Source organism: Perca flavescens, chromosome 3 (assembly GCF_004354835.1).
Source record: "Perca flavescens isolate YP-PL-M2 chromosome 3, PFLA_1.0, whole genome shotgun sequence".
Classification (NCBI taxonomy): Eukaryota; Metazoa; Chordata; class Actinopteri; order Perciformes; family Percidae; genus Perca; species Perca flavescens.
In genome coordinates this window covers 18,320,359-18,342,858 of record NC_041333.1, presented here as the reverse complement: position 1 = coordinate 18,342,858, position 22,500 = coordinate 18,320,359, and the positions used below count along the sequence as shown (strand labels likewise).

The window sequence follows — 22,500 nt, the reverse complement described above, 5'->3', positions numbered from 1 at the left end:
GTGTTCTTTCTTACTATAGCCAAAGACCTCAGCATGCCACCCCAGCTGGCCCCCCTCCCGCTGGCCTCAACGATTATGCTGAGCCCACAACTTTGATTGGCTTTCTTCACATGTTTGCCTGATATCTTTTTTTTTTTTTTTTTTTTTTTCTTTTGCCCCCTCTTTTCTCCACAGAATGAAGAATTGGATAAGAAGTATGCTGGCCTTTTGGAAAAGAAATGGACCTCAGTCATCAGATTACAAAAGAAGGTTTGTGGAGGGGTTTCTCCTCAAAGAATGCTTGTGGGGATTGTATTCCTTTAAATGATACATGGCCTTACTGCTAAATCTACTGTTAACATCGATAAATCTACTGTTAACTATATATATATATATATATATATATATATATATATATACACACACACAGCATATTTCAGTATACTGAACTTTCTGCGTATACACTGTTAACGTGTACCTGTACACTTCTTGAAGGTGATGGAGCTTGAATCCAAATTGAACGAAGCAAAGGAGGAGATCACCCTGGGTGGGCCCGTAAGTCAGAAACGAGACCCCAAAGAGTGGATCCCTCGCCCACCAGAAAGGTATGCGCTAAGTGGCCACCGCAGTCCAGTCACCCGAGTGATCTTCCACCCAGTCTTCAGTGTTATGGTGTCTGCTTCTGAGGACGCAACAATAAAGGTCAGTGCTGCTGGATGATGGCAGTGATGGTCCGACAATGGATTTGTTGCATAGCTTGCCTTCAAATGGGGCTGTGGAACTAATCTCTGTAATCTTTTTTTTTTTATTATTATTATTTGAAATGGCGTTTCAACTGTTTTTCAGGGTTTTCAAACCATGTACTGCAGAGAGTTGGGAATCTGCAGGTTTTCCAAATAAAAGCTGCATCAGGTGATTTTCCTGATTAGTTTACCGTCTTTGGAGCTGAAGGTGTGCAAATCCATGAAACAGCTAATGAAGTCTCCATAACCATGTACTTTAAGTACATACAGCTCTTACTGCACATCAAGTTTTCTAAGGCCACAGTAGGTTATAGAAACAGGGGTAATACCCTTACAATTCTTATGATGATCTTGAAACATTTCAGTTTTCCAGGGATGAAATGCAGCTGCCATGCTTATCTGACATCTTGGGTTTTTGGGACATTATTCACTTTGGACATGTAATGTGTAATGCTCAAATGAAGCATCATAATAAACAGATTTTCCTCCGCCAAGGAGGTTGCATTTTTGGCTTTGCTTGTCTGACTGTCAGCAGGATTTACGAGAAAGTACTGGCCCGATATTCATGAATCTTGGTGTTGCACAGGTCAAGGTATAACCTATTCAATTTTGGAGCGGATTAGAGTTACGGGTCGGATACACAGGTTATTTTTCACTTTAACTGTGCTTGATAGGGCATTTGTCCTGCATTTAGGTGGTGTTGGAATAATCAAAAAAACTAGTTCCCAATTTGGAAGATTTACACTGCGTTAACATTGTGAGATGCCTTGGTGGAGGTCTGCACTCTCGGTGTGCCCTTGTAGTTTTTTTTTTTTTTTTTTTGTTGTTTTTTTCAGGCTTATTTGTAATAAAGCAAAATAGTGTCAGAATGTTGTCTGACATTGATGATGATAAGACAACAGTATTGATGTCACACTGAGGTCACAGATTCAGTCATGTGTCGCAGAGTTAAGGTTATTCATTAAGACAAATCTTACATGGTGACAATATAGATGTTGATGGTAAGTCTCTCTGAAACATCTGGTTAGAGTACCCTGGTGATGGCAATACTATGTTGAGCTGTTTGTTCTGTATATTTTATTCATGAGACAATGAGAGACGCATGTTCATCTCCTCAGCTACACCCACACAGCATGTATTCCTCTCTCCGTTTTGGCATCTTCCTCCCTTCCCCCCTCCCTTCCCCCCTCCCTCCCACTACAACCCCGCCTCCCAGCATCCTGCCTCATTTATCTTTCACTTAAAGCATCAGCTGCCCAACCATCACTACCCACTGTCGGAGCCATCCATCCCGCAGGAGGAGTAAGGCCTTGGCCCAAATTTAAAACTCGGCCCCGCTTTGCACCTCTTTTCCTGGTTGCATCGTCTTTTTGGGCCTTGGCCTGACTCTCCCTGTGTCCTACTTTTCTCCTCTTGAACAGCTGTTAAATTTTTAACTGAGGAGTAGACCTTGTGCTCTTTACACTCTGTCACTGACTGAGAGACTATCAGCTCATTTTCACCTCATGCCAGTGAGGCTGCCTAGCCTGATAATCAGACTGAACTGCCATTTTGTTTCATTTCACTCATTCAGCTTGACAGTGCTCATGTTGGCCTGTTTATTGTCCTAGAGCAGTGAACTTAAAGCAGTAGTTAGACATTGAGAAATACACTTTTTGGCTTTGTTGTCATAAGTTCAATGAGAAGATTGAGCCAGCAAGGGCTTAGCTTAGCATAAAGATTGGAAACCGATAACCTGGCTCTCTCCTGAGGTAACAACATCCACCATCTCCAAAGCTCACTAATTAAGGGGTTTTGTGACTATTTCTTGGCTGGAATCGGTTGCCATTCAACCAGCAGAGACTCCAGGAAGTTACTGGCCCAGGCCAAGAAAGAGTTTGAGTTATTTCTGTATGTCGACTTACAACAACCTGTACAGATGCATCAATCTCATGCCGGCATTTTTGTGGCTACTTGATGTAGCTCATGAATGCATGTAGCTATCTAGTTAGCAAGCTATGCAGAGAGGCTGTTGACTTTCTTAATGTCTGAACATACCTGAGATGCGGGCGGCGAGTCAGAGGTCTGGAACAAAGCTAGAGGCTGCCTGTCTTTACCCTTATTCATGAAGGGTGTTAGGTGTCACATGTTTTGTTTTCTATAGTCAAACCATTTTCCCTTTCACCATTTCTTTTCTTATTCCTCTGTTCGCATTGTACCTTACTGCTTTAGTTTTGCAATTCTCTGGTCCTCATCCTCCCCTTCTTTTATCTCATTCTCTCTCCTCTTGCTAACGTGGCAGATCTTTGCATGGCAAGATGTTACGTTGAGTTCAATGTTACGTTGAGTTCAACTAACCTTTCACAGTATGTAAATCAGCAAGTCCTAGGCGTAGCACTGTGCTCACTTAGACATTTCAACCAGAGGCTAGGTTAATTTAAACGAGGGCAAAGAGCTTGGGTGTCAGCTTACTTATTGCTTACCTCATAAATGGCATATCAAATAAAGTATTTGTATTATTGTTGGGATTTGAATGACAAAGAACCAGGGCATTTTCTCTGAAAGAAATTACTATTAATTATCATGAAAAAGGGCAGGTTTTTGGCTTTAATAATGTCCCGGAGGAATGTCCGTAGGAGCCGGTTTTGACACAGCATTGAGTTACAGGTAGTTAATGGCTTATGCGTGCTTTAGATGCTGCTGCTAAATACTGTTTTGTGTGTAAACCTGGTGTACCTCCAAACACATAACCCCCCCCGCACTTTGTACCTTGCAGCCATCTGCACTGTCTGTGGGGGAGGAGAGTGGGGGGGGTCTCCTGTCACCGTCTGCCCAAAATCCCCTACCCCAAGAGAGAAACCAATGAGGGTTTATCCCTCAGTGACAAACCGTCTGTCTGCTTCGAAATCTAGAAATGTAACCTCTTTCTCAGACTAGAAAATTAGGCTTACTATTGTACACTCTATATTCTGTCTGTACTCCAACTGGCAGTGTCATACTCCGCACAATAAACTGTCTCTCTGTTTTTATCAGACCTAACTGTAACCCTAATCAGCCTCCTGGCACATGCATCTCTGCCACTAGCAACAGCTATGCATCACAGACTCTGTAATTCAATATACAAAGAGTGTGTGGTGTCTGCAAACTGAGGCCTGTCTAAGCTCTTAAGGTGAATGTTATTGCAGTATGGTAATTTTAGGTGTTCCGCCATCAGCATATCTTTTTTTTTGGTAGCGATTGTAATATGACTGCTCTGGACAGCTTGGTTCTCTCTTCTCAGCTTGTTTTGGCTGCTGGACTGTCCAGCTGAGTTGACATGGGGCCACAGATGATGTGACATTTGTGGGCTTTACTGGGCCTTGGAAAGGGATTCAGTTTTAAATGAAGAGCATACACGTGTTTCTCAGTAATATACAGACTTTATAAAATATGTATGTTCTCTTATACATAGGTTTCTCTAAAGCTAATGTTTGAGTATGTTCTCTTCTCCAGGTGTGGGACTATGAGACAGGAGACTTTGAACGCACACTGAAGGGCCACACAGATTCGGTGCAGGACATCTCTTTTGACCAAACCGGAAAACTGCTAGCATCCTGCTCTGCAGACATGACTATTAAGCTGTGGGATTTCCAAGGCTTTGAGTGCATCAGGACCATGCATGGTAATAAGATAAAACAGTTTATTTCTTTAAGAAATGCTTGGTATGACCACTTTTTCGATGAGCATTGGCAGTAATTTGGAGCGATGCATCACAGCTGCTACCATTTGTGTTGCCGATGTAAACAAGCTCTGTTATGGTTTCCACGTCATTGCATCATAAATGTAGCTTGTGACTGTACGCAGGGCTCAGGTGGTGCAGATGCTGTTCGTTATAACATTTGATGCTGCTGATGAGCCTCAATCTGCTCCAGGTCACAGCACCCTACACTGAGATTCACAACCAGCTCTGATAAACGGACTGTTTTAGCCATCTTGTCTGCCACCACAGCAATTACAGGCATTTGGATACATAAATAGATATTTAAATTGTAAAGAAATGGTTTGAATTTTTTTTTAATAAGCCTAGTATCTACATAATCTTTTTCTTATCTAATACTTTACGACACCATTGGTCATATCTTCACTGCCCCCCCACACACACACACATACACACACACACTTACTTACACACCCTAATTGCCAAGTAAATTATGGCAGCAGTCTACATGTGCCCTCAGGCCCTGCTGATTTTGAGAATCCCCCCTTGTTGTAATTGTGAGAAGGCCCCCCACCAACAAGCCAGCAGCAGCCCAAACAATATGAAGCCTTTTGTTCTTCTCTTTATAAGTCTGCTAGAAGTGCCTATTAATGTCTGACTGTGAAGCAGACATGAATGAATATCGGTGAAATAAATAAGCCTACTTAGCGAGCAGACAAGAAGCGCTCTGGCATTCATTCATTTATGCTGGAGTTGTAAATCCTGCATTTTGTACAATTGAGCAACCGATTTCACTGGCTGCCAATCATTTTTGTTGTAGAGGAGGGTGTATGCTACTGGCACACTTCCTCTAACAGACGAGCTGCGTTCACACTGCAGGAAATCTGTGCACACATCGTCGTCTAAAACCTATTAAACTGAGCCCACTGTCTAGTTTTGTTCGATTTCCCCTCCATCTATCCTTATTTTTACTCACATCTCCATTCACTTTTAATTCATCTACTCATCCTTACCTCCTTTTTTATTCACTCCTTTTTTTACATCTTAAAATAAAAAACATGAGGCCAACTGGTGAAGTAGATTAGTGCAGATTTGGACAGCAGTTTAATTACCCTCTTCAGCACCGTTAGCACTATTCTGTGTAGCTGCCACCGATTATTGGAGCCTGATGCACAGACACACACATACTGTTAAGCTGGCCTTTTAGAGAACACTTAGTGTTGTCTTTGACTGTTTAGCAGCTTAAATATGGCCCAGCATCTATGTAATTAGGCATCTCTTATTCTCTGTGGAACAAAGTAAGCCCCAGCTAATTTAATTGGCTAATTACAACCAAATCTATTGTTTTTTTGGCGCTCTTGGTGGCTAAAGGTGTGTTTTTTTTTTTTTTTTTTTTTTTTTTTTTTAAGAAAAAGAAAATGACTGCTGAATTTCGAGTAGGACTCCTCTGTTTATAGTAAAGAAGGAAATCTAGGTGTTGAAATGATTTGATTACATTTTACACAAGCTTCAAATGTGGTTTTGTGTTCAGAAAGTTTTATAATGGTCTTGGCTCTTATTGAGATCTTGATTTTATCTTTTCTGTTTTCCAGGACATGACCACAATGTTTCGTCTGTAGCCATCATGCCCAATGGAGATCACATCGTTTCTGCCTCCAGGGACAAAACCATAAAAATGTGGGAGGTGGCAACTGGGTATGCACCCTCTATAGACCACTGTGTTTTTTAAGCATGATATTCTGTTTGGTTGATCAAATCCACTCTGACAACATGATAACTCTTTTACTGTTTTCTGTGCATCAGCTACTGTGTGAAGACCTTCACAGGCCACAGGGAGTGGGTCCGTATGGTGCGGCCCAACCAGGACGGCACACTGATTGCCAGCTGCTCCAACGACCAAACAGTGCGTGTGTGGGTCGTGGCCTCCAAAGACTGCAAGGCTGAGCTGCGGGAGCACGAACATGTGGTGGAGTGCATCTCCTGGGCACCAGAGAGCGCCCACCCCACCATCCAAGAGGCCACAGGCTCCGAGGTAAAAGACTGCTCAGACCTCTTTCTTGAGGGCTACACTCAGACAAAGTTACACTACAGAGTTCAATGTAACAATTTCAGACCAATACTCAGGTGGTGTCCAGTGTGCTTAATCATGAAAGCACAGCAGAACATACAGTGGAACAGTGGCAGATCATGTGAGGTGTGCTAACTGGCCATTCACTGATGAACAATTGGTGGGACAAAAAAAAATTTTTTCAGACGCTGGCCCGTATGAGATGATAACTTACTGGTCAGCCGACTGAGCAATAAGACAGTCATTATTGTACAACCATCAAACACAAAGTGTGGTGATGGAGCTGATGTGCATCCTTGAGTAAAAGCAGAACTAACTGGTAAATGCATGGTCATGTAATGTTTTCACTCAGTGATAAACGCTTTTTGACACTATCACATGATGCAGAATCTGTTCCTTCTCTACATGCGTAGCCATTTCAATGAGTCTCATAGGTCACTGCTCAGACTGACAGCCATGTGAACAGACTGGCTGGAAATGAAGAGTGTGCTTACATAATCTGTGATAATCTGAATATCAGCATAGCCTAGAGTCAGACCAGACTGCCTCCTCATGCCTTGTGATTTCAAGTGTGTCCAATTGTAGCCGTGTCAGATTAAAACAATATTTGCTTGTAGCAGTTGTCCCAGTCTAACCTGTGTGCAGTGGAAAACACTGTCCCGCTTGTACAGAAGCTAATTTCTTTTTTACTTAATTCAAGTGAAACATGCACACAAAATACCCCCAGGTATTTTATTTGGGATGTTCTGCTTCTCTTTTTGTTCTGGTACAGTGATTTCTGTTTTCCTTATTTTTCTTTTTAAAACTTCAACTTCATTAACGCCACAGTAACATTACAAGACATTACTACATCCTTAAACATTTTAACAGACCGAAGCAGTGAAACACAGCTTCACTGATTCTCCAGTTATTGTTTAGATGCACCTGCCAGCCTGTTTGAGCACAAGCTCCACCGATGCAGTTAAAACTATCAGGCATGTAATGACTGTTAGTTGCCAGAATGCCTGACACAGCTTTCAAACATTTTTGTGTGAACAGTACTTGGTGGTAAATGTTGCAGTTAATGAATTTATTCAAGCTAATCTCCCTTTCCGCAGTGGATTTCAAATGTGCTTTTTTCTTTTTATCTTGTAAAACAGGAATTGATGAGATAATTCAAAATAATTCGTAGTATTTTATTCTACTTGGTATAAGTTTTGCACCATTATTTGTATTAAATGTTTCCCCTTTGTTCTTAACCAGACCAAGAAGAGTGGTAAGCCAGGCCCCTTCCTGCTGTCTGGCTCCAGAGACAAAACCATCAAGATGTGGGATGTTAGCATTGGCATGTGCCTTATGACACTGGTGAGGACCATCTTAGACTAAAAATTTTTTTTATTTGTTATTTGTATGTATATTTTAATATTTGGGTGACATTTTTAGAATGAGAACATTTTGCTTTATTAGTGCGATGAATTGGTTCGCAACTGGTGTCTTTAGCAGTGTGTGTTTGTCTCACAGGTTGGCCATGACAACTGGGTGCGTGGTATCCTCTTCCACCCTGGAGGCAAGTTTATTGTGACCTGTGCAGATGATAAGACCTTAAGGATCTGGGACTACAAGAACAAGCGCTGCATGAAAACCCTGTGTGCCCACGAACACTTTGTTACCTCTCTGGGTAAGCTAAAAAAAAAATAAAAAAAAATAAAGCTTCACACTTGTTATTGTTTGACCAGTTAGTCTCCTAAAGTGCAGCAGGAACCTGTTTATTCCACATTCATTGGACAGTGGAGCTGGTTTCACAAATGTCTGCTTTAGCCAAAGGTTGAGTAATTGTAAAGAAGCCCAGTGTCTCCACCGGCATGTGTTGAGCGTCCTGAGGGTTGCTGGCAGCTGGGCTTTAAGCGGTAGACAAGCGCTCTAGGATTTTCCCACCTCCCCCCTCCTCGTATATGCAGCTTTTCAGCAGATCAAGGCTCGGTAACTCTCTTGAGGAGCTCTTCAGCCAACTTTTCCTTGGCAAGCCGTTTGAAACCCAGTCCTCTTAAATCCTACTTCAACCAAAGAGGATATCGCTGTGAGCCATTGATGTTAAGCATTCTGGAGTGGTGTGGAAAAGACAAAGCACCTTTGTTTGAAATCATTGGGGAAAATTATTATTTCCCCCATTTTCTAAAAAATAAAAAAAATCAGAGTTGTAGGCAGTAAGGTCTAGAACCAGGATACTTTTCAGATGATAATGCTGTTTCCCACACATAGTCTGTACAAGTATAGTATTGGCTGCTCATATTTTGACCCATTTGAAGAATGGCGGGTCATAAATTCCATTTGTTCCACATCCGCAGACCTGTCACAAGGAACAGCACATGTATATGGCTACTCTTGTTTTGTTTTGTTTTTTTAAAGATGTTTTTATTTTATTTTTGTTTAAATTTTTTTATTACAATTACAACTTTTAACAAAGACTCAGAAATTACTGGTTTTGAATCTGAATCTAGGCCGCTTGTTTTCATTTAAATAGGTTTTCCTCTCTTTTGTTTTGTTCTGATGATCTTTTTGGTTTCTTCCACAGATTTCCACAAGGCTGCTCCCTACGTGGTCACTGGGAGTGTAGATCAGACAGTAAAAGTGTGGGAGTGCCGCTGATTTGGACCTTGGAGGATTGGACCACCACCACCCCCAATTACCCAGGCGCTCCTCTGGATCCCACCTCCCCTCCTGCCATTCCACCTCCCCTTTCATCCCACCTTCCCGTCTCACTTAACCTAAACCTCATCTGCACACCGTCTCCTCCGGCTGCACTTACCACCATGGTTATTTACCCATTGCTCTCTCTGGTCCAATAACTATTGTCCTTCTATGTAAATTATTCCTGGATGTAGATCGAGCTATTAAATGTTACACAAAAAAAGTATTCTTGCATGGTAATCCAAAATTGTATACTGTAAATTTCCGTAACATCTAGAAGTACCATAGGTTTACCACGGGGCTGGCCGTCTGTCACGCAGCCTTACCGACCAACCGAAGGCAGATGTTTTTGACTGGGTGTAAAATGTAGGGCACTAAAAACCGCTAATTTAAGAAATGACAGTGTCTTTATGTGTAAGATTTATTTTTGTCTATTTTTTTATTTAGGATTTTTTTTTTTTTTTGTTATTTTTCTCCTTCACTGTCGTAGTCTGTTGGTGCCTAGCTTGGTGAAACTTTCAGAGATAACGCTGGAAAAGCATATATGATGCGCTAAGATACGATTGTCTGTGGGGCTTTGTTATTGAAATAATCTGTAGCTTTATAACATCACTTCTCAAGTGTGCATACCATTTCTCTTTATGTGAAACTAGGTAATATTTTAATGGCTGTATATACGAATGTTTCAAACTGTTGTCCTTGGACCTTGGGGGCTTAAAAACAGCTTTGTACTCTTGTCATGGTGGCACATGAACCACTGCTAGGCTTTAGATGAATTATCCAATTTAATGAATCTGCAGCAAAGAATAACAAGTGGCTTTGTGAATAACTGCACTGAGTTCTTCACGAGAAGCCCAACGTAGAGAGCAAGATTGTTTGGCTTCTGCTGTCAGTGAGCGCCCTGGGTCACAGTATCACCTGAGCAAGGTTCAGGGATTACACCTGATTAATCTCTAGCACTTGATAAAGACCTTGGGTGTATCTCCCTTTAGGAGATGATTTCCTGTGACCTTGCATGCAAGACTTTTGTTGAACTGAAGCCTCTGTCCACTTCTAGTCCCCTGACCAGTCGGGGTTGGTGTACCATAGGAATTATGTAAAGTCAAAAGATGCTCAGTTGTCCCAATGGCGCCTCTTAAGGCTGCAAAAGGAAGCCTTGTGTAATTTAAACCCGCTAAAAAGCAACCATAAAGGCATGATGATGAGGAGTCAAAGTGAGCCCCCTGGGTTTGTTATCTGGGATGTGCAAAGATCTCTAATTTCTAAGGGGTGAAATATGTTCTGCATAATAAAAATGGTTTTGAGTAAAAGAAGAAAAAAAAGTTTTCTGTGAAAATATGAAATGTAAATTTAGCTTGTTAAGAGATTTGGCAATTTTTTTTATCGCACTAAAGGATGAACTGGATGGGAATTTAGAATTAGTGAGGAAATGCTAGCAGCAGACATGCTATGTGATGTGTGGATGCTGTTTTTTTTGTTTTTTTCTTTCTTTCTGTATAGAGGGGTCTGATGCTGAGGTGGCTAAGGTGTTTTTTTGTTGTTGTAAAGAGCTCCTCACTGTAAAAAGAGGCAGTGGCAGCTCCTGGATTAGATATGGAGGAGAATGCTAAAAGCCTGAGCAGCGAGGATCTCTACAGACAAACCCCACAGACCACCTCACACGTATGCAAACGTCTTCTGAGTGGCTTTCCTCTAATGTTCAGCTTTTGATCTTTGTGGAGCTGTAACCGAAAGAAAAACTGTAAACCAGTCCATGCTGTAGAAACGACCATTCCGCTTCCCTTGGAGGACAAAATAAATGAAACATCTTGCTTCTAACTATAGCTGACAAGGTGATTCATTAATCTTGCACATCCCTGTTTCACTAAATCTTTGGTCGTTTAATGATGATCAAAGACTACGTTAAAATTTAATGACGACGATAAATGCATAAGCCTATAATTTCTGATTTAGCCTTTTTCATTCCAATGCAGTTCTTGGCTAATAAAGAGTTCCACTGCTTAACTGATCTTATCTTCGCTTCTTTGCCACATTTTCCTCTTCCTGTGTGTACTGGATGTGGCGATCTGCTGCTCAAGCTCCTGCTAGTGGCTACTGTGAGCCTAATGTGACCTGTTGATGTAGCACTGCTGCATGTAAACCTGCACCAGAGGCAGAGCTGTCAGAACAATACTATTTTAAAAGCTTAAATAACGGATCCTATCACAGGCCAATTGGTTTGAATAGTGAGGTGAAAGAAACTGTCCTTGTGTACCTAAAGTAGTTTGATTAGTAGATACGCTTATTTGCTCTCTTGCTGAGCATCAAGAATATCAATACCACTCACTAGTATTGTAAAGATGATGCCAGTTAGCGTAGCTTAGCATACATACCAGAAATAGTGAACGTTGGGTATTCTTTTTAGAAAATTGTGAATTAAAAATTTCCCTGGAACCTGCTGGAGTCTCATTGGTTGCCCGGCAACTGCTCCGTTCCATAGGACAGATTCAGGATCATAGACATATATACATAGATGCCGCATATACATGTATGTATTAAACATGTATGTATATATGTCTATGGTCAGGATAGCCATATCCGCTTTATGCTAAGCTAAGTGGCTGCTGGCTACAGCTACATATTTATTGTACAATGTGAGTGTTATCAAGTTTTCCCTCAAACCTAACTCTCGGCAAGAAAGCAAATAAGCGTATTTTAATATCCAACTATTCCTCTTACATTGCTGTGTCCTTGGTCGGCTGACTTGAGTTCAGACAGCTCTATTCATTGGTTGTAGAAAGGCTGGTTTTGTTGTGTGTGTGATGCTATTTGAAAGAGGTTTAACTCTTTTTCTGTAAATGCAATGGGATTGTGGCGGACTAGGATGTCCCAAAGGAGAAACCCTCTATTTCAGGGAATATAACCCATGTCTCCCTTAGGTTTGTGCCCCTTTACAAAGGTCTTATTTTTCTACAAGCTGTTTTCTCTGTCCTAACTTCTGAGGCAAAGACTGGGTGGAGAATCAGCTAATTTTGTAGTACAATTTGGCATGACTAATGAAGATGCCAATGTGTTAAATGTTCTAGCTGAAGCCAAAAATGGAGACATTTGTAAGTACAATCTGGTTTAGCTTGAGAAATCAGCCTCCTTTTGTTGTTGATAATGACGCTTGTCTCCTCAGGATCACGCTATGACATGCCAGGCCATAAAATGTAAATTAGAAACGTAATTCCCTGCCTTGGTTTTACTCAAGGAAGGCGGTTAATCAAAAAGGTCAGGACGATTTGTGTTCTGTTTTTTGTTTTTTTAAGAAACTGTGGGAAAAGCTACAACACATCTGTTGTGTTGTAGGCAAGTGATGAAGAAAATCCCCTTTTTGCCATTCGCAGGTCCCAAACAATCCCTGTTCTGCTCTGGTCTGGTGTGTGAATGGACTGACAGACACGTTTTGACTGTCTGTAGGTCATTTCCTCAGGCTTCAAGTCCACCTGTCCTCTGTAACCTGCTTGTTAACCACAACCAAGAGCTTCAGACTACACAACAAGCTCCTCCAGGAGAGCTCATGATGTTTTCGCCACTAAGGTCTCACTCTTCACTCAGCAAACTGTTAACAATATACCTGGATGTCATTATTGTTTGCAATATAATAAAAGAAGAAAATCTGCATCTGTCTTGTCCTGCTTATTTGTTTGGAGCTGTTATTTATACTGAAGGTGAAGACTATTATAAACAATAGTATATTGGGACAAAATTGAGCTAAAGTTTGAATTTCACACCAGTTAGTTTCATTTGAAGTGGGATTAATACAATTATGATTAAGGGTTGACATATCAGATTATTTAATTGTATTTTCCCCAAAACTTAATGGATCAAAAATTCTGCATTCATCATAAAAATATAAATGTAAAATGGAGGTACAATCAAAGCTTGGTCATACAATGAAGTAAAAAGAAGAAAAGAAGAAAAAAAAATGCCAGCTTTACTTTAAAAGGTGGAATTGTAATATAAGTTAAGTTCCAGTGTCTTTATTTATATCTAATGAGTTCAGCGGAAATTTAGGGTTTTGAAGGGAAATAATTAACATGGGTATTCTTTAGGAAACAACTTCAACAACAGTTTTAAATATTGTTCATCATGTTGAAAAAACAGTACAATAACATTTGTAAAAGAGATGGGTAAGTGATTTCCCCCAAAATGTATCCCCAACTTTATTTGCATATTTTCACAAATATGTGACACAAACAATTTTGACAACTGAAACATGGGACTAGTTTTTGTATGACGTCAACACGCTTCGCCGTAGAGAGGTGACGTCGCAGACATCCAGGAAGAGAGTTACAGAAAGTGAACAACGTTTGGACAACGTGAGTTGTGTGTGAGCTTTTCCTACACAGTTGTTTAGTTCAATAAAGTCATCAACATTCGGACAATAATAACAGGCTTCATCTTGCCACGGACAATACTACAATAAAAGGTAGGCAGGCACAAATACTGGTTACATATTAGCTTAAAATGTTAGCGTAACGTTAACGTTAGCTCCTAGAATCCGTTAACGTGATTTAGTTTCCGTAAGTTTTTACTCCAGTTTGGAAAATTTAAATTAGTTCCCCACATTTAAATCCAACGAAGTTAGTTTAAGTCACAGTTTAAATGTAGTTTGAGTGCACCCATTAACACCTGTACATGGCTTAAAGTTCTCAGGCATGGTGCAGTTTTACAATACATTGTAGAGTTACACATTTCCTCCAGGGCAGCATGTCAGGCTCACAAATGGTGTCTTGCTTTAACCCCTGTCAGTACCAACCGTAGTTAGTTGCCCATGCTGAGTAGCATAGCATTATATAGATGACTAATGACACTAAGGTTAGTCAATAATGCCATTTGCAAATAAATAAATGGCTAACTATCACCACATGTTAACCCTGTTAGCGGGTTCAAAGTCAACTTAAGCTCCAAAACAAGGTTTAGTCAGTGCTCTTATCATATCTTATATGGTCTTTATAAACTTAGCACAAAAAGTAAGGAAATTTGTGTTTGGTAGATTATTTCTCTGTGGTAACAATGCTTTTTGGCAATAAATCTTATACCGTTGGAAAGCCTGTTTAGTTCCCTTTCAAATGGTGCCCCATTTGTAAGGAAGATGCATTTGTGGGATGAGCAGCAGTGCTGAGTATGTAGGTTTCGCCCATGAAAAATTTGCCAATTGGATGATTCCGCCTACGGCAGTTGGATCATAAGGTCAAAGTCTGGAGAAGACGTGGAGAACGCTATGCTGATTGCTGCACCGATAGAGTAACACCTTTTGGTGGAGGCAGTGTGATGGTGTGGCGCGGCATCTCCCTCACTGGAAAAACGAGGCTTGTCATCATTGGAGGCAATCTCAATGCAGAGAGATATAGAGATGAGATTCTGCAACCAGTGGCAATCCCATATCTCCACAGTCTGGGACCGAAGTCTATCCTCCAAGATGACAACGCTCGCCCCCACAGAGCGAGGTTTATCAGAGACTACCTCCAGAATGTGGGAGTGGAGAGGTTGGAAAGGCCTGCCAGCAGTCCTGACCTCAACCCCATTGAACACTTGTGGGATCAGCTTGGGCGTGCAGTTCGTGCCAGAGTGACCAACACAACCACGTTGGCTGACTTGCGACAAATGCTGGTTCAAGAATGGGATGCCATCCCACAGCAGTGTGTGACCAGGCTGGTGTGGCTGTGTATGGTTCTTCCACATGCTACTGAGGCTCCTTTTTGTGAAATGAATAAATTGTTAAAATGACAATGTCTTGTTTCTTCAAACTACAATCATCCAATCCACCAAACGAGTTAATGGCAGAATAAACTATTTGGCATTATCAGAGAAGATTTGGCAAATTTTTCATGGGCGCAACCCACATACTCAGCGCTGCTGATCATCCCACAAATGCATCTTCCTTACAAATGGGGAACCATTTGAAAGGGAACTAAACAGGCTTTCCAGCGGTATAAGATTTATTGCCAAAAAACATTGTTACCACAGAGAAATAATCTACCAAACACAAATTTCCTTACTTTTTGTGCTAAGTTTATTTAGTTTGGGCCTTGCTGTAAGTTCACCCAGGTTCATGCTCATGTCTCTTTTCCCTTCTCTAAAATCAGTGCTCTGACCATGGCTCTGAATAAGTCCATGCATCCCCGTAATCGTTACAAAGACAAACCGCCAGACTTTGCTTACCTGGCCTCCAAATATCCAGACTTCCAGCAGCACGTGCACACCAGCCTCGCTGGACGACCTGTGTAAGTATCTGACTGTGTGGGGGTGCGTGTGTGTGTGTGTGTGTGTGTGTGTGTAGTTTTTCGTTTTTTGAAAGTACTCTGCTGCAGTGCATCTTATTGTCCATCCCTGATCTCAAATCTCTCACCATTATCATCAGTTAAAAAATAACAAATGGGAGGTGGCCATGGTCACACAGCAGCTCTATTACCCTGTGGGCTTCTGATTTTTTATTATGCACATACAATGTATAGTCCCTGTCCACATAATTAAGGACTGCCTCATCTTGGATTTTCAATCAGTCAATTTTATTTGTCACATTAAATCGTACGAGGTACAATTCCACTGAAATGTAATCCAATCAGCTCCCTTAACTTTTGCATGATTGATTATGATTTTGCATGGTTTGTATTGACTGAAATGAAAGAACGTGTTTGTTGCATTGCACCCGCCTGTTCAGCTTCCAAAATCTTGTGGAAAGCCTGAAACCAGAAGAGTGGATGCTGTTTTAGCATCATATTAATGTCCATAGAGTTATGGAATGACATGTTTAAGAATATCATATGGCACTAATGTGCACGGGTCTACATAGTTTTAGACTTATTGTCTATATATTGAAGCAGTGTACAGAAACGCCAGTTTTAACCAGTTTGCCGGAGTATTCCATTCAGCAACACCCCAGCTGACTCAGTCTGATCTTTACTGCTCATTCAGCTCCTGGAAACAGCAGGAGGATGAAGTTTGGACAAATGATTAATGGACCCAAACATCAAAAGACCTTTTTTTTCTTTTCCATTCTATCTTCTGTTTGCTGCTCTCTTTTATTTCATTAGAGAAACTTTACAAACTATGTTTGAGTGACAATTTAAAATGAAATCCCAATTTTAACAATAGGTTGGTGTGTCAATCACAAACAAAGTGTGTGTGTGTGTGTGTGTGTGTGTGTGTGTGTGTGTGTGTGTGTGTGTGTGTGTGTGTGTGTGTGTGTGTGTGTGTGTGTGTGTGTGTGTGTGTGTGTGTGTGTGTGTGTGTGTGTGTGTGTGTGTGTGTGTGTGTGTGTGTGTGTGCACCATGCTGCTGAGAAGTCCAGGCAGGAGAACAAAGGAAGAATGTCTGGTGGGATTTGTGGTGTTCATGTCAAACTGTCAGCTCATGATTGCTGCTGCTGTGGGAAAGAAACTTGAACTACATTTGTTTTTAACTAATAAAGCCCTCATAAACGAAAAATGTCGATGAGGTGGATATTTAAACCTCTGACAAAAACTTGGATTGGGTGGATGGTTAAATCACAGGGGTGTTTTTAATTTTGTGAATATGTCAACAGTTTGACATCTTTCTTTGCACATTTTCTAATGTGATAGTCGACATTTTGACAGTGTTAAAGCAGGTAAAGAAAAGGTGTAACTAATTAATAAAGGCTGCATTTAATTCAGTTGTGTCGGTGTCAGGGTCCTGCCTGATGGACCTTTTTCACAGCAGACACTAGGCTCGTTGGAGATGAACTGCGCCTCACCTGTAAAGTGGACGAGAGCAGGCAGCAGCAGGGGGCGCTGTCAAGTCGGACAGTTTCCAGCCGATCACAGCAGCCTTCAGGCTGAACAGGAAGTCACAGAAACACTGTGGTCCGATTCCGATTTTAATAAAATGTTATCAGACCCATATATCAGCTTGCACACAGTCTCCAGTTGTTTTATTATGAAAGAGTAGATCTCAAAATGCTCTACATGCAATCTGTTGTGGATTTCAATTAATAACAGACTGTAGATGATCCGTAATCTAACAGATTTAGTCTCTTCTTCTAAATGTAACTACCAGCCACACATGTGGTTTGTACAGAATAAACTTTTAAATCAGACAAATAGTTAAAATCCCTCCAATTCAAAATCAATGAAAAGTTTATATAAAACGTCATGTCGAGTCGATTCTGAACCAATCAGCTGAGAGGTTGGCGTTTCCCAGCATGCCCTGGGTCCGCCTGGGTCTTGCAGTTGGTGAAAAGCAACTACGCTGCTTGCTTCTCAGAACAGCCGCCTTGATCACGTGAAGTTATCGTTGCCCACGTGTGCGTGACGTCAGAGCAAGTCGGGATCAAGTCGGACACAAATTTAACCGGCATGCATTGGGCGGTGATCGCCGGTGATCGATTCTGCGCAGACCTGTTTTGACTTGTCAAACAATGGCTCAATTCCATCAAGTGTCCTAGTAAGCTATTTCAGTGAGTCAGCATGCACAATACCAGGGCCTCTCCTAAGTGGAATGCAGCCATCATTAATGGTTTGGAATACACCTGTGCTTTTCCTACGATGGCATGTCAACATGTCTGCCGTGAAAAAGGTCTATTGTGCATGCTCACCGGCTTACTGAGACATTGTTAATGTTGTTACTTGCACCTGTGCTTAACCTGCTGTTGCAAGTTGGTGTCTGCAGTTTATTACTATAACCAGCGATCACAGTAATCAGTATTTTTCCAGTAGTCAGTTTTATTTGGAGAAGAATGAATTGAGTCACATTTTGTGTTATGTTAAATACCAAACTTATACAAAAATGAATACCTTGTCATTATTTATATTTAGGGTTGGGCATTGTTTGGATTTTAACGATTCTGATTCCAATTGCGATTCTTCCTTTCGATTTAAGTTTCGAGTTAAAACGGGTTACATGCTTATTTCACAAATAAGAGGAGAAGTTTTATTTTGATTCAATGGTGGTTTGCAGTTTTACAGGGCTTTTTCAACGTAAAATAAAGCCAGACTAGAGCGCCGCTTACTGTGCTCCATTGCTGCAACACAACAAGCGCCTGGCCGCTACAGAAAACCGAAACTTGCACATGTTAAATTTGGAATCCATGATCAGATTTGAAACTAAAAACGATTCCAATAAAGAAACGATTCCGCTGGAATTTTAATTTTTGAAACGATTCAGAGTAGGAATCGGTTCTCGATGCCCAACCCTACTTATATTTTGAATTCATCCTTGTTACAAAAAAGCTGTAATCCACTATGATGACATTTTACCATTGTTCACTTAATTGAATCTCCATTTGGACTGGATTTAAGGGAGGTGGCGTATGTGGCTAAATAAACACCTTCACCCCAGTAATAATTACAGCTGCAATGTCCTACTGTTCTTCGGCAAACTTCCTGATCCTCCTGTATTTGAATTTCTTTCCAGAGTGATGTGCTTGTAATTTAGGCCCCGTCCACACGTACCAAAACAATCTTTTTTTTACCCGTCTTCCCTGGATTCGTTTCAAGAATACTTGCGTCCAAACGAATCCACTTGTAAATGACTCAATATGCTACTTCATAGTCCAGGCCTATAGGCGGCGCTGTTTCTGCTACAGACATTCACGAAAAACAGAGAAGAAGAGCATAGTCACTTCCACTTCCCATCATAACATGACTAGCTAGATTATAACGTTCTCTTAATACATCCGTGGACTATAATACCTTTCACCACTGCTCATTTTATGAAGGCCACCGCAAGAAAACGTGTCTTTGTTTACATTGTATAATGTGCTGTTGGATTGCTTTTTATTTTGCATGATTGCAGCGCACTAGTAGCGAGCTAACGTTAGCTAGCTCTAACATCGGCAGTCAAACAAACATCAATGATCCATGAATGATGTCTTTTTAATAGCCTTTCTACAATAAGCCGTGGTAAAAGTTACTATTATCCGTTCAAGGAGTTTATAAGCAGACAGATTAGCTAGCTAGTTGATAAGTTGTCTACTTCCACTTTATAAACAGATAGCCATAGCAGCTAACGTTAACGTCACTTCGCTGCTGGAGTGGTCAGCAACTTTAGCGATGTTTAACGTTGGCTACATAACACTAGCAATATATCTTGTGTAGAATCCAGAGGGAAGGGTCAGGGAGCAGAGACAGTATTTAGATGAAGTGAGCTGGTTTGACCACGGAGATGGGACATGCTCGCTTAGCTTCACTGCAGTTGTGGGCGTCAGCGGCCGTGGTAGAGGGTGTAAAAGAGGGGTGTGGCGATGAACGATACCAAACGAGAGCCGTTTTCGGATTTTTTCACCCTAAGACCAGGTTTCCAAAAAGTGCGTTTTCAGGCAATGCGTTTGCAGGATTTGTCTGGACGGTCGGCCCAAACGATGCAAAACGTGCGTTTGCACAAAAAAACGTTTCCGTGTGGATGGCCCCTTAAAGTGGATCTCTGAGGTTTTTTTTCCATGCAAAGAGCTGCTTGTCCATCTAATTTATTTCTTAAATAACTCAGTGAAATTTGACTTTTTTCTGAAAATTAGGTAAATCAACGTTTCTGCTAATCTGATAGATGACCAACACATTGGCCTTTTTTGGAGAAACGATACAATGGGGAAAAAAATTAAAGCAAGACCCCATAAAAGCCTGTCAAATGTGCAATTGTAATGCCAGCTAAGCTGTATTTAGTCTTGTCAAATTAATTTTGCCTCTTTTGCTGTCCGGGGCGTTTATTTTAGTAAAAAAAACAACCAGACTAGCATTTTACGATTTATCTTAAGTTGGTTCTCGTCTTTTTCACCAAGACATGGCAGCTTGTCATTTTATATATTTAGATTAATTTATTTTTGAATTCTCCTCAATTGATACAAATGTCCGTCAAAACAAAAGCAATGAATGTAAGAGCTGACAGTTATTGTGAGACTTGTATTTGAGGTCTGCTGTTCATCTGTCAGGACAGAGACACTCTCCTCCCTCTTTGTTTGTGTTTTATGAAACTGGTACCCCGTCTGCTCAGTGAGGAAATCACTTGTTATTGTCTGTGTTATGCAGATGAATGTTGACATGGTGTCACTGCAGCGAGCCTGAACATCTGTGTGTGAACGTGAACATATTGGTGTGGGCTGATCCTTTTGTGGTCGTGAGGTGTCCAGTCAATCATCTCATGGCGGGCCGAGCATGTGCGTGTGTGGGCATGCTGTAAAACTCGACTGGATGTCCTTCTGTGACAGGTGTTAATTATCACTTTGTAGTGTCTGTGTGTCTGTTGTTCACCAACAGACAGACAAACAATTGGCGGGTAGTGTGAGGGCTGGACATCTAGTGTGGAAATTTAGACAATTGGGGAATTAGACAACTAGATAGTTATGTGTAATTGTTTTAGACAAAAAAAAGTGAAATGACAAAAATTTAAATGTTGGTTTCTAGCAGTAAAACAGACTTCATGATCTACTTTTAATAAACAGTATTTGGCGGTGTAACCATTAGTGTATTAGATTAGTTGATTGACAGAAGATTGACAAACAATTTAGTTTAATCATTTAAGTAATTTATCCAAGAACAAGACTAATAGTCCCCAGTAGAGATGCACTGATTACAACTTTCTAGGCCGATTCCGATTTTTCATTGAGTTTGAACTGCCAATACCGATTTTAACCGATTCCGATTTCATATTTTCTAACCACTTTACAGCACACACACAAATATTTATTTTCTATCTTTTCTTTAATAGAACATTTTGCATAGAACAATATAGATAATAATCGCTATAAAATAGAACAATATAAATTATTCCTGGTGTGGGAAATTTACACACCTCTAAAGTGCAATGTTATGGAAGAACCATTTCCCTTTTTTCACATCCGATATCCATTTTTTTTAAAGTTGGATATTGCATGTGAAAAGAAGGAAATGGTTCTGCCATAACATTGCAAATAAAAATTTAATAAATATAGCCTTGCAGTATGAAGATGTTTCTCAAAACACACACAGACCTGTTTGAACGCCAACAGTAATGTTACCTAACATCACTGCTTATTTTACACACAGTTTAGCAACAAACTAAACGCTGAGGCAAGATTACGTTTTTAATGTTAGTTTTGAGCGGTATGCATCCCCACTAACTTGGAAAGCGTTTTAAACAGTAACGTTACAGCGTGTCGGAGGAATACAGCACCTCCTTTTTTCCTTCTTTTTTTTTTTTTTTTTATTAATACAGCCTCCTGCAGCCGGGACGTCAGAGGCAGAGGGACCGTCACCGCAGTGTTCGCTAACGTTAGCTTCTTGTCTCATCTGGGGTCGGATAAACCGTAAATTCATCAAAGTCAGTGTGCCCAAAGCTATTTTCCGTTAAACTGTAGCTGTCATATTTCACGGGACCCGCGGTTTTCGTGTTCCACTTATTCAGTCTCAGAGGAGAGAGAGAGAGAGTGGCTGAGATCAGTAGAGCACACGGCTCTGCAGAGCCGTGTATAATACTCTGACTTTATAACATGTCATAAACGGCTGATTGAGCGGCGGTGCACAGATGTTGCACGGCTTCAGAGTGCATTTGACCGGCATAAAATCGGCATATGTCAGACTGACCTGCCAGTCGCCGGTCTTGGCCGATCATGCGAAAATCTGCTAATTCCAGTCACAGGCCAGTCAGTCGGTGCATCTCTAGTCCCCAGCCATGCAAGCATCTCTGTGAGGCTACCATCAGCATGCTAACATGATGATGTTTAGCAAGTATGATGTTTATCATGTTGGCCATCTTAGTTTAGCATGTTAACATTTGCTAATTGGCACTAAACACAAAGTACAGCTAAGGCTGATGGGAATACTGTTAGTTTTGCAGCTATTTAGTCATAAACTAAAGTATTGGACACATTGTAATTTTGACCTGATGGTGGCGCTAAGTGAAAGTCAGAGGATCACCAAAGTTATTACAATTCATCCTGATGGGGACATAAAGGTCTGTACAAAATATCATGACAATCCATCCAACAATTGTTGAGATATTTCAGTCTGGACCAGAGTGGTGGACTGGCTTACTAACATCCCTTGAGCCAGTGGCTCCCAACCTGGGGTCCGGGCACCCCCAGGGGGGCGGCAAAGATCACAGGGGGGGCGCGCAAGTCTTTATCTGGTTTGAGGTTGAGGTAAAAAAAATATATATATTTGCACATGTTAAACAAATTATGATAATACATTAGAATATATAATGTATACAAAAGTCTGTATGAAAACGATATATTTAGTTGTATCCTCACTTTTCCTGCCGCCACGGCATCACTATTTTATGAATGAAACATGGCGGAGAAATGTAAATGTGCTGATAACTGCTCTGTATCAAAAAAGAAAGCAAGGCTCGAGAGTTACCTCAACTTCGGTTTCGGGGGGGGGGGGCTCAGCTTTTCTTAGACATGAGTA

The 22,500-nt window shown here is 40.9% G+C and overlaps 2 protein-coding genes across 6 annotated transcripts in view; both read left to right on the top strand.

Moving 5' to 3' along the window:
* The window catches only part of pafah1b1a (platelet-activating factor acetylhydrolase 1b, regulatory subunit 1a), a 49,169-nt gene extending 36,391 nt beyond the window's left edge, over positions 1-12,778 (top strand). For all 4 annotated transcript variants that reach the window (XM_028572966.1, XM_028572969.1, XM_028572968.1 and 1 more), the window contains 8 exons: positions 175-249; positions 475-681; positions 4,194-4,362; positions 5,991-6,093; positions 6,202-6,430; positions 7,709-7,810; positions 7,967-8,123; positions 9,018-12,778. In XM_028572966.1, coding sequence (XP_028428767.1) covers positions 175-249; positions 475-681; positions 4,194-4,362; positions 5,991-6,093; positions 6,202-6,430; positions 7,709-7,810; positions 7,967-8,123; positions 9,018-9,091 — 1,116 coding nt within the window. In that variant the 3' untranslated portion in view covers positions 9,092-12,778. The remainder of the gene's footprint in view (positions 1-174; positions 250-474; positions 682-4,193; positions 4,363-5,990; positions 6,094-6,201; positions 6,431-7,708; positions 7,811-7,966; positions 8,124-9,017) is intronic.
* A 609-nt stretch (positions 12,779-13,387) lies between these two features.
* Positions 13,388-22,500, top strand: part of mettl16 (methyltransferase 16, N6-methyladenosine) — a 32,853-nt gene continuing 23,740 nt past the window's right edge. The window contains exons 1-2 of one of the 2 annotated variants that reach the window (XM_028573229.1): positions 13,388-13,476; positions 15,247-15,384. In XM_028573229.1, the coding sequence (XP_028429030.1) occupies positions 15,257-15,384 (128 nt within the window). In that variant the 5' untranslated portion in view covers positions 13,388-13,476; positions 15,247-15,256. Of the gene's footprint in view, positions 13,587-15,246; positions 15,385-22,500 lie in introns of both variants that reach the window. The other variant, XM_028573228.1, reaches the window with a different exon arrangement.